General features: G+C 43.9%; 1 protein-coding gene across 1 annotated transcript; it reads left to right on the plus strand.

Moving 5' to 3' along the window:
• The first annotated feature begins 727 nt into the window (after positions 1 to 727).
• Positions 728 to 8,648, plus strand: LOC124857690 (transcription factor Adf-1-like). The gene is made up of 4 exons (XM_047349061.1): positions 728 to 1,099; positions 1,433 to 1,669; positions 1,759 to 1,878; positions 8,007 to 8,648. The coding sequence occupies exons 1-4, from the start codon at positions 970 to 972 to the stop codon at positions 8,276 to 8,278; spliced, it is 759 nt and encodes a 252-aa protein (XP_047205017.1). The 5' UTR covers positions 728 to 969; the 3' UTR covers positions 8,279 to 8,648.
• The last annotated feature ends 3,471 nt before the right edge of the window (positions 8,649 to 12,119 follow it).

Below are 12,119 nucleotides of genomic sequence, written 5' to 3' on the forward strand. Positions count from 1 at the left end.
AACTCATAGATTAAGAATTTCACAGAGGAATCACAAGCAAACACAGCATTCAAGATTTATTTTCCTGTATTTAATAACATTTCAACCACCAAATAATCACAAATAGCGTTTCTGTTTACCAGCTCCCTTGTGAGTGCCATCTGGTGGTGGCGAAAGGTATTACAGCTAAGACTCGGATTTCAAAGTTGCATATCGGTCTTCACTTGTTTCAGACAGTTATTGTGTATTTTCTTCTCTGCTTTTGACTTTAAAGATGTTAAAATTAATATTGAGGTGATTACAGAAGCAAACACTGACACAGTGCTGCAAAATATATGAAATCCATCAGAAAAAAACATCAGATCTCATTTCACAGTATATCTGTTATGAATAGTTGGGGTCTGCAGTTCTACTTCTCTTATTGGGTGGCTGGAATTTTAACTAGATAAAAAGAGTGTGGGCAGGGCCCTGCTTAATTCGAGAAAACGCCGTTTTTGACGGCGTAAAAAATGTCACAAAGCGGCCAAAAGAACTGCGTTTTGTAAGGACATTGAACGCCGTCGGGCGTAAAAAGCGGCGTTCAATTATCAGTTTTTTCGGCGTTCAACGGGTGCTCTTAAAAAGCCGCATTAAATGGCGCTTTAATTGGATTTTCGCCGTAATTTGCGACGTCCTGACTTATAAAACGGCGTTTTTTGCGTGACGTTTTAACCAGATGCGTGGTAAAAGTGGCGTTTTGTAGCGCTGTTGGCTTTTGACCCTTTTGGCTTGCCATACAGGAGCAACAGAGCAACGTGTTAGCCCTATGTCAACACGCGTTCAGGACCGAAGCGACGCGAACCAAGCGATTAGCGCCAAGCGAATTTCGCTGGAGTTGAAAAATCTGAACTTTTCTCTGCATTCGTGTGGCATCAACCATTCAGGGCCTGGATGTGGCTTAGACGAGGGATAAAAAGGACCTCAGCGGAGACGAAGCTGTCTTGATTGAAGATGGTAGACAAGATCATAGTGGCGGTTTGCGGTAGGCCTGAGTTATATGACTCAACCAATTATTATTATCGAGACAAGTACAGAAAGGACCTTGCCTGGAGAGGAGTCAGTGAAGACACTGGAGTGGCAGGTAAAACTTTAAACCAGTAGCCAGCACCATTAACTACTCTATGTTGGCTAACTGCCATCAGCACATCACTTGCTAACATGAAGTTGTACTCTGTCCTTGTTTAGGTAATTTTTAAAAGTGGAAAATAGTCTGGATAACATTTATTTACCAAAGCATAACAATAACAACATCGTGGTGACATATTTCAACCACAAACATCCTACAAACGCACTTTCGCCCCCCCCACCAAAAAGTGATGGAAAGTCTGGTCGCCGCCGATTTGAGCCTCTTTCTGGAAAACACAAATATTCATGCGAGTAATATCTCACAAATGATACATCTCTATGTTTTCAGAGGACGTGTGCCGCAAAAAATGGAAGGGTTTGCGAGACACGTACCTGAGGGAGAGAAGGAAGGAGTTGGAGACCAGGAGGAGTGGAGCAGCAGCAGGTCCGGGGAAGAAGTGGAGGTTCTCAGCCGTCCTCTCATTCCTAGATCCTTTCGTCACTTTACGGCCCACCACCAGCAACATGGGCCCGGTCGAGGAGACGGCTGAGGACCTACCTACACCAGACCAAGAGGAGACAGAAAGTACATTGCCAAACATTTAATAAAAGGAAAGAAACATTCACTTTGACTACTGTTAAACTTGCCTTATCATGTCATGTCTCTTTTGACAGAAACAAATTGTGATGACGCTGAGGACAGGTCCCCCCCACCTGAAACACCTGCTGCCTTATCTGTCTCCGAGTCTCAAGTCCCTGGTCCTTCATCCTCTGCTGCTGCGTCCACTCTCATAGGTGTGTACATGTCATAGTACGCAAGAGTAGACTTCAATTCAGTTTTATTTATATAGCGCCAATTCACAACACATGTTGTCTCAAGGCACTTCACAAAAGTCAGGTACATACATTCCAATTAGTCCTAATCATTGAACAGGGCAGTCGGAGTTAGTTATTTATTCAAATTGGATGAAAAGTTTTTCTGTCTAAGGAAACCCTGCAGATTGCATCCAGTCAGTGACTTGCAGCATTCACTCCTCCCGGATGAGCATGTAGAGACAGTGGACAGTCACTGGCGTTGACTTTGCAGCAATCCTTCATACTGAGCATGCATGTAGCGACAGTGGAGAGGAAAAACTCCCTTTTAACAGGAAGAAACCTCCAGCAGAACCAGGCTCAGTGTGAGCAGCCATCTGCCACGACCGACTGGGGGTTTGAAAGAACAGAGCAGAGACACAAAGAGAACAAAGAAGCACTGATCCAGGAGTACTTTCTATGGGAAGGAAAAGTAAATGTTAATGGATGTAGCTCCTTTAGTCGTTTCACCTAGAAAGAAAGAACAGATAAACTCTGAGCCAGTTTTCAAGGTTAGAGTCTGAAAGAGAGCACATATAATTAGTTACAGTAAAGCTCAGTCAATCGCCATGTCTAGGAGAGAGAAAGGGTTAAACACTAAAAGACAGGGCTATGTGGATCATCGGTAGAGGGTGAGCATTAAGTTGTTGCCAGCAGAAGCTCGGACGATTCCCCCCTCCAGAAAGGTGTCACAGGTAGACACAGAGCCAGGCCAGGTGTAGCTTGTAGGAAAAGAATAGAGAGAACAAAGTTAAAAGCTGAAATAACAGCAAATAATGAAAAACTGGAGAGTAGTGTGAGAATGTAGCGAAGATGGTGAAAGTGGTCATTATGTCCTCCAGCAGCCTAAGCCTATAGCAGCATAACTACACAGATAGTTTCAGTTCAGATTATTTAGTTAAACGGCACTTATTTACAACAATGTCATCTCAAGGCACCCCACAAAGGGTCCCACTCATGGTCATTGTTATACTAAAAACCACAATGATTGGGATACCTCTCTCTGTCAGACTGATTATAACCATTGGAAAAAAGAAGGGGTCATACAGGTAGCAGAAATAGAGGGTGTGTTTGCACCTCAACCATAACTGAGCCGCTTTAGGCTAAACCTGACTCCCCCTTACTCCATCCAACAAGGAGGGAGGAAAAATAAGGAAGATAGCTCAGGATAACCTAAGCCACTCTAACTATAAGCTTTATCAAAAAGGAAAGTTTTAAGCCTAGCTTTAAAAGTAGACAGGTTGTCTGCCTCACGGACTAAAACTGGGAGCTGCTTCCACAGGAGAGGAGCCTGATAACTAAAGGATCTGCCTCCCATTCTACTTCTAGAGACTCTAGGAACCACCAGTAAACCTGCAGTCTGAGAACGAAGTGCTCTGTTAGGAACATATAGAACAATCAGATCTCTGATGTATGATGGAGCTAGATCATTAAGGGCTTTATATGTGAGGAGGAGAATTTTAAATTATATTCTGGATTTAACAGGGAGCCAATGAAGGGAAGCTAAAATAAGAGAAATATGATCTATTTTTACAATTTTCATCAGAACTCTTGCTGCAGCATTTTGAATCAGCTGAAGGCTTTTAACTGCATTTTGTGGACATCCTGATAGTAATGAATTACAATAGTCCAGCCTTGAAGTAACAAATGCATAGACTAGTTTTTCAGCGTCACTCCTAGATAGGATATTTCTAATTTTGGCGATGTTCTGGAGGTAAAAGGAAATCCTAGAAACCTGTTTAGTATGGGATTTAAATTACATGTCCTGGTCAAAAATAACACCAAGGGTTTTTACTTTATTACCGGAGCTCAATTTAGTGCCATCCAGGTTAAGTGATTGACTAAGCACTTTCTTTTTTAAAGACTCCAGTCCAAAGACGGCAACTTTTGTCTTGTCTGAGTTTAGAAGCAAAAAATTTAAAGCCATCCAAGTTTTTATATCTTCAAGACATGCTTGTAGTCTATCTAACTGGTTGGGTTCATCAGGATTAATGGATAAGTAAAGCTGAGTATCATCAGTGTAACAGTGAAAGTTTATTCCATGCTGCCTGATAATTTGACCTATTGGAAGCATATATATAGTAAAGAGAATTGACCCAAGTACTGAACTCTGTGGTACTCCACAATTAACCCTGGAGTTTAAAGATGATTTATCATTTACATGAACAAACTGGAATCTGTCAGACAAATAAGATTTAAACCAGCCTACCGCTGTTCCCCTGATCCCTACAGCATATTCCAGCCTTTTTAAGAGAATATTATGGTCGACTGTATCAAATGCAGCACTGAGATCTAACAAGACAAGTACAGACACAAGTCCATTATCTGAGGCCATAAGAATATCATTAGTGACTTTCAGCAGAGCTGTTTCAGTGCTATGATGAGCTCTGAAGCCTGACTGAAACTCTTCAAACAGGTCATTGCTGTGTAAATGCTCACACATTTGATTAGCAACTATTTTCTCAAGAATGTTAGATAATAATGGAAGATTGGATGTAGGTCTGTAATTTTTCAAGTCATCTCAATCAAGCGAAGGTTTCTTAAATAAAGGTTTAATTACAGCTACCTTAAAAGCCTGTGGTACATATCCATTTACTAAGGATAAATTAATCATATCTAAAATGGGGCTGGTAATCAGAGGGAACACTTCCTTAAATAATTTGGTTGGGATTGGGTCTAACATACAAGTTGAAGGTTTAGATGAAGCTAATATTTCTGATAACTCAGGAAGCTTCACAGGATCAAAACAGTCCAAACACAAATCAGGTTCTGCAGTTATTTCCAATTTTGTCTCACTTGCTGAGGATGAAGTAATCATCTTCGGGAGTATGTCAAAGATTTTCTTCTTAATAGAATCAATTTTATTTAAGAAGAATCCCATGAAGTCATGACTGCTAAGAGCTAAGGGAATGGATGGCTCAACAGAGCTATGACTCTGTGTAAGTTTAGCAACTGTACTAAAGAGAAACCTAGGATTATTCTTGTTCTCTTCTATTAATGATGAGAAATAAGCTGTTCTAGCTTGGTGAAGTGTCTTTTTATACAACAGTAGGCTATTTTTCCAGATTAAGTAGGAATCCTCTAGGTGTGTAGAGCGCCATTTTCTCTCCAATTTCCTAACATTGTGCTTTAAAGTACGCAGATCTGAATTAAACCAGGGAGCTATCCTCCTATTAATGATTACCTTCTTTATCAAGGGGGCTGCATTGACTAATGCATCACGCAATGATGAAGTAACACTATGAACAAGAGAATCGATTTGTGAAGGGGCAGAAAGAGAATTATTGACCTCCACTGTGTTTTTCTGTGAAAATGAGGAAATTAAAAGTGGAACAGATTCTTTAAAGGTTGTTACAGCATCGCCTGATAATGATCTACTGTAATGAAATTTTCTTTCAGGTGTGGAGTACTCGGTTAAATTAAACTCAAAGGTTATTAAGAAATGGTCAGACAGGACAGGGTTATGAGAAAATATTGTTATGTCTTTACACTCAATGCCATATGTCAGCACAAGGTCCAGAGAATGAAGACAAAGGTGGGTAGGTTTGTTAATGTTTTGAGCCAATTGAGCCAATTGAGTCTAAGATAGCATTAAACGCTATACAGGTCCTTCTCAAAATATTAGCATATTGTGATAAAGTTCATTATTTTCCATAATGTAATGATGAAAATTTAACATTCATATATTTTAGATTCATTGCACACTAACTGAAATATTTCACGTCTTTTATTGTCTTAATACGGATGATTTTGGCATACAGCTCATGAAAACCCAAAATTCCTATCTCACAAAATTAGCATATTTCATCCGACCAATAAAAGAAAAGTGTTTTTAATACAAAAAATGTCAACCTTCAAATAATCATGTACAGTTATGCACTCAATACTTGGTCGGGAATCCCTTGGCAGAAATGACTGCTTCAATGCGGCGTGGCATGGAGGCAATCAGCCTGTGGCACTGCTGAGGTCTTATGGAGGCCCAGGATGCTTCGATAGCGGCCTTTAGCTCATCCAGAGTGTTGGGTCTTGAGTCTCTCAACGTTCTCTTCACAATATCCCACAGATTCTCTATGGGGTTCAGGTCAGGAGAGTTGGCAGGCCAATTGAGCACAGTGATACCATGGTCAGTAAACCATTTACCAGTGGTTTTGGCACTGTGAGCAGGTGCCAGGTCGTGCTGAAAAATGAAATCTTCATCTCCATAAAGCTTTTCAGCAGATGGAAGCATGAAGTGCTCCAAAATCTCCTGATAGCTAGCTGCATTGACCCTGCCCTTGATAAAACACAGTGGACCAACACCAGCAGCTGACACGGCACCCCAGACCATCACTGACTGTGGGTACTTGACACTGGACTTCTGGCATTTTGGCATTTCCTTCTCCCCAGTCTTCCTCCAGACTCTGGCACCTTAATTTCCGAATGACATGCAGAATTTGCTTTCATCCGAAAAAAGTACTTTGGACCACTGAGCAACAGTCCAGTGCTGCTTCTCTGTAGCCCAGGTCAGGCGCTTCTGCCGCTGTTTCTGGTTCAAAAGTGGCTTGACCTGGGGAATGCGGCACCTGTAGCCCATTTCCTGCACACGCCTGTGCACGGTGGCTCTGGATGTTTCTACTCCAGACTCAGTCCACTGCTTCCGCAGGTCCCCCAAGGTCTGGAATCGGCCCTTCTCCACAATCTTCCTCAGGGTCCGGTCACCTCTTCTCGTTGTGCAGCGTTTTCTGCCACACTTTTTCCTTCCCACAGACTTCCCACTGAGGTGCCTTGATACAGCACTCTGGGAACAGCCTATTCGTTCAGAAATTTCTTTCTGTGTCTTACCCTCTTGCTTGAGGGTGTCAATAGTGGCCTTCTGGACAGCAGTCAGGTCGGCAGTCTTACCCATGATTGGGGTTTTGAGTGATGAACCAGGCTGGGAGTTTTAAAGGCCTCAGGAATCCTTTGCAGGTGTTTAGAGTTAACTTGTTGATTCAGATGATTAGGTTCATAGCTCGTTTAGAGACCCTTTTAATGATATGCTAATTTTGTGAGATAGGAATTTTGGGTTTTCATGAGCTGTATGCCAAAATCATCCGTATTAAGACAATAAAAGACCTGAAATATTTCAGTTAGTGTGCAATGAATCTAAAATATATGAATGTTAAATTTTCATCATGACATTATGGAAAATAATGAACTTTATCACAATATGCTAATATTTTGAGAAGGACCTGTATTTAGGCTATCACTTTCAGTGTCAACATGAATGTTAAAATCCCCCACTATAATAACGTTATCTGTATTTAACACTAAATAAGATAAAAGGTCTGAAAACTGATCTAAAAATTGAGAGTAAGGACCTGGTGGACGGTACAAAACAACAAACAGAAGAGGTTTTAATGCTTTGCAATTTGGATGAGGAAAACTAAGGATTAAATATTCAAAAGAGTTGTAGCTATTGATTGGTCTGGGACTAATCAATAAATCGGACTGAAAGATAGTTGCTACTCCTCCTTGCCCAGTATTTCGAGGAATGTGAAAATTCAAATAATTAGTAGGAGTTAACTCATTTGTAGTAACATAATCCTCTTGCTGCAGCCAGGTTTCTGTGAGGCAAAATAAATCAATCTGATTGTCACAGAGGAGTAACTGAACATCTGACACAGAGAGCAGGAGAGAGGAGGAGACTCAGAGAGAGAAACAGCAGAACGGGTAGCCATGGTGGAGCTAAACGCTAAGCTAGCGACCTCTTACCACTAGAAAAAACCGTGTAAGACACGGAGAGTCCCCAAACGTTAAATACAGCAACAGAAAGTATGTGTTTTAACGTGCTTATGTATTACAACAAGTAAGAGATATCACAGTAGAGAGAAATCAGATCAAACGAGAGAGCCTTCACACACCAACCAATTCACCAAGTGCAACAGCGAAAACAGGAAGTGACGTTACCCAGAGCATGACTGCCTTAATTCCATGCACCTGTTCCTCTGTGTTTCACCTGCTCTCTGCCAGATTGTGTGAAGCCATCCTTGTCTCGGTGGTCGAACAACCTGGCCATCAACACACTAATGTAAAACTGTGTAATCTTGCAGGAAGGAGGAGGAGAGTGCGACCCCGGGATGAGCCATCTAGTTTTGAGCGTGCGCTTCTGGAAGCCCTCCAGAAGCGGCCACCGCTGCCGCCACCTCCACCACCAACACCCCCGCAGGTCTTCTCCCCCAATGAGCATTTCCTCCTCAGTTTAGCTCCATCCCTGGACAGACTGCCACCACATGACCAAGAATTACTCAAACTAAAAATCATGAAAGTCATTGTTGACCATAGCACAGTTGTGCTCAATCTGGAACATCTGGCTCCCCAATAATTTTTGTAAATGTTTTTACATATGTGGCAGTTTCTTCAGGGATGGCCCTAATCTCTCCTTCCTTCTCCCCATTGCCACTCCATTACTCTTCTCTGTCCAAGGTCTCTCTGTCTACTTGTCTCCCACATTGTGTTGAATCATACAACTCAGGCAGTCATGCAAGTAGTTTGTTTATTTAATGCAATAAATTTTGTTTCTTGCAAACATTGTAGCTCCTATCATTTCTGAAATGCATTCTACTCTTAATGACATTGATAAATACATAAACAACACACATTTTACACTAGGGCTTTTGGTCAAACTAATAGTATCAGAAATAATGATTCAGCCAAGTTGGAGATGCAAAGATGCCTCTAAATTTAAGTGAAATTTATGTGCATTTATTAGGGGCCATCCGTCCCTGTACAAGCGGAGCAGGAGTTTGGTCCGCATTGCCGGCACTAAGTCGGACCTGTTCCCAGTGCATGTTGGACTCCGGCAGGGCTGCCCTTTGTCACCGGTCCTGTTCGTAACTTTTATGGACAGGATTTCTAGACGCAGCCAAGGGCCGGAAGAGGTCTGGTTTGGGGACCAGTGGATTTCGTCTCTTCTTTTTGCAGGTGACGTGGTCCTGCTGGCCCCCTCTAGCCAAGACCTACAGCATGCGCTGTGGCGGTTCGCAGCCGAGTGTGAAGCAGCTGGGATGAAGATCAGCTCCTCCAAGTCCGAGGCCATGGTTCTCCACCGGAATAGGGTGGCTTGTCCTCTTCAGGTAGGAGGGGAGTTCCTGCCTCAAGTGGAGGAGTTCAAGTATCTCGGGGTCTTGTTCACGAGTGAGGGAAGAATGGAGCGGGAGATCGACAGACGGATCGGTGCGGCTGCCGCAGTAATGGGGGCGCTGTGCCGGTCCGTTGTGAAGAGAGAGCTGAGCCGAAAAGTGAAACTCTCGATTTACCGGTCGGTCTACGTTCCTACCCTTACCTGTGGCCATGAACTTTGGGTCATGACCGAAAGAACGAGATCCTGGATACAAGCAGCTGAAATGAGCTTCCTCCGTAGGGGGGCCGGGCACTCCTTTAGAGATAGGGTAAGGAGCTCAGAGTAGAGCCACTGCTCCTCCACATCAAGAGGAGCTAGTTGAGGTGGCTTGGGCATCTATACCGGATGCCTCCTGGACGCCTTCCTCGGGAGGTGTTCCAGGCACGTCCCACTGGGAGACAGTCCTTTTAATAGTATTATTTTAGGGGTGTTCATGTGTAACGAAGCTATTGAAGTTTTTTTGAGCTTTTGTATTTTTCTCTTAATAAATTAGTTTTTCAGTTGAATTTTACAGGTTATATGTCACATTAGAATGTTTCTTCACAGACTTATGTTTTGATTTCACAAAAACCTGACATTTTACTCCACAGGTGGAGAGGAGCTCACTGGCTGTCACCCTCTCTTTCTTACATCCAGAGCTCTCTACCTGGTTGTGTACAACCTCAGTAAAGGAGCCAGTCAGGTGGATGCTCTGAAACCCTGGCTCTTCAACATTAAAGTGAGCCACACACTAAAGCTTTTACTATTAAGGATAAATCCATTCTAAGCCTGGGGAGGAGGCCCAGGGGACGGCCCAGGACACGCTGGAGGGACTATGTCTCCCGGCTGGCCTGGGAACGCCTTGGGCTCCACCTGGAGGAGGTGTCTGGGGAGAGGGACGTCTGGGCGTCTCTGCTGAGTCAGCTGCCCCCGCGACCCGGTCCCGGATAAGCGGAAGACGACGAATACGAGTATGTGCATTTCAGCATCCCCAACTCAGCTTAATCTAAGTGATGAAAGAACTCCTAATTTGATTCACCTAAATTTCAGATGCAGAGATGCATCTAAAATTTAAATGCAACTTTACATCTCCAACTATGCTTCATCAAATGATCAGTTGATTCAGCTTGGTTGGAGACGAAGGGATGCATGGCATTCAGCTCTGCAGAGGCCTGCTAACAAGCCATTCACTTCATTCAAGTCTGTTGGAGAGAGGATGCGTGTAGAAGTTTCTGAGTGGTAACTGGAGGATGGAGACCCCTGTTCTGGAGGAAGCATAGTGTGTCAGGTCACACAGCACAGAGAGTAGCCACAGGAGGACACAACAGAGGATCTTTAATTGTCAGGATGTGTATTGAGTTCCAGTGCAGTCCCTGCAAAGAAAGAAGGGAAACAATACCTACAAACATCACATATATAAAAAAGACAGAAGCATTCATGTAGACATAGGATGAAGGAAGGTTTGCTCTGAAGAGGTTTGTGGGTGGCTTTGAAAAAAGGTGTTGAAATTTAGTCCTGAAAAAGACTGTTCAATCAGGCTGTGGGCTGCCATGGTACTGCTCCCTCTGCCACGAAGAATTCTTTGAGGGCATCCCTGACCCGCCTTGCCTCTGTTGAGGAGATGAGGGGCTACCTGACCAAAACCTTTCCAACTGCTGGACCCCTCAAAGTAGCTGGCTCATAACTCCCTTAAGAACGCATGAAGTTGTGAAGCACACATGTGGCCTTCACACACAGCTCAACAACTTCAGTGCGTACCGCAATGACACGACGATACCACCTTCACTGTGAGGTCCGGGAGAGGCGATAATTAAAGACACGCTCCTTGAGGGACAGACGGTCACATCCAGGGAAGAGCCGTATCATGTTAATCCTCAGTGGGAACGCCTCATCGACCATGAACACACGGCGCTGGGGACCTCTGTGCTCAGCTCCAGGCAGGTGCTGGTCAGGGGGCAGATGGAGTATGCCAGCACGCAGAGCCTGACCAAAGGCAGAGTAAGCCAGAATATGCCGTCACTGGTCCGACCATATCCTCAAACATCGATGACACAGAATCGGCGTTCACAGCTGCCGGGAGGACTATTGAGAAATCCCCCTGGTAGTTCTAGAACTGGGATCTGGAGTTGCGGGGTGCACTCATCTGGACGTGCTTGCCATCCACAGCGCCACAGCACAGAGGGAAGTTCCACCGGTGCAGGAACTCCTCAGCGATGGACCTCCAGTCTTTGGTGGAGGGCACCGCCATGAACTCCTTCACCAGGCAGTCCCAGATGAGACGACAAAATGTATTTAAGGGCTAAAAAGGTGGATTTTGCATGAAATGACCGGCTGCATGGTGGCATGGGGATGCACGGTGGCGCAGTTGGTAGCACTGTTGCCTTGCAGCAAGAAGGTCCTGGGTTCGATTCCCGGCCGGGGGTCTTTCTGTTTGCATGTTCTCCCCGTGCATGCGTGGGTTCTCACCAGGTACTCCGGCTTCCTCCCACAGTCCAAGGACATGCCTGTTAGGTTAATTGGTCACATTAATTGACCTTAGGTGTATGAATGAGCGTGTGCATGGTTGTTTGTGTGTTGCCCTGCGATGGACTGGCGACCTGTCCAGGGTGTACCCCGCCTCTTGCCCATAGACTGCTGGAGATGGGCACCAGCTTCCCTGCGACCCACTATGGAATAAGCGGTAGAAACTGACTGACTGACCCGTTCAAAGTATCTGCTCCTGAGCAGACTAGATTTCCAGATTAGATGCCAACAAACCTGAAAGGACCAACTTTGCATGAAGTGGCCTGGACAAACTGAGAATACAATACAGGACCGTCTTATGGACCTATTGTACCTTTTCAACGCAGTTTCTCTATAAAGCACCAAATAACACAGGTTATCTCAAGCCAATTCATAAGACACACTGGTTCAGTTCAAATGAGTCCAATTTATTCACATACAATAAAATAAAATGGTCACAATGAGATTTAACTACATACACTACAATTCTAAACGATCCAGTACAACATTATTTAGTTTTTGTTCTAAACAAAGTCTTAAATTAACACACAGATACGGCCAT

Source organism: Girardinichthys multiradiatus, chromosome 21, assembly GCF_021462225.1.
Source record: "Girardinichthys multiradiatus isolate DD_20200921_A chromosome 21, DD_fGirMul_XY1, whole genome shotgun sequence".
Classification (NCBI taxonomy): Eukaryota; Metazoa; Chordata; class Actinopteri; order Cyprinodontiformes; family Goodeidae; genus Girardinichthys; species Girardinichthys multiradiatus.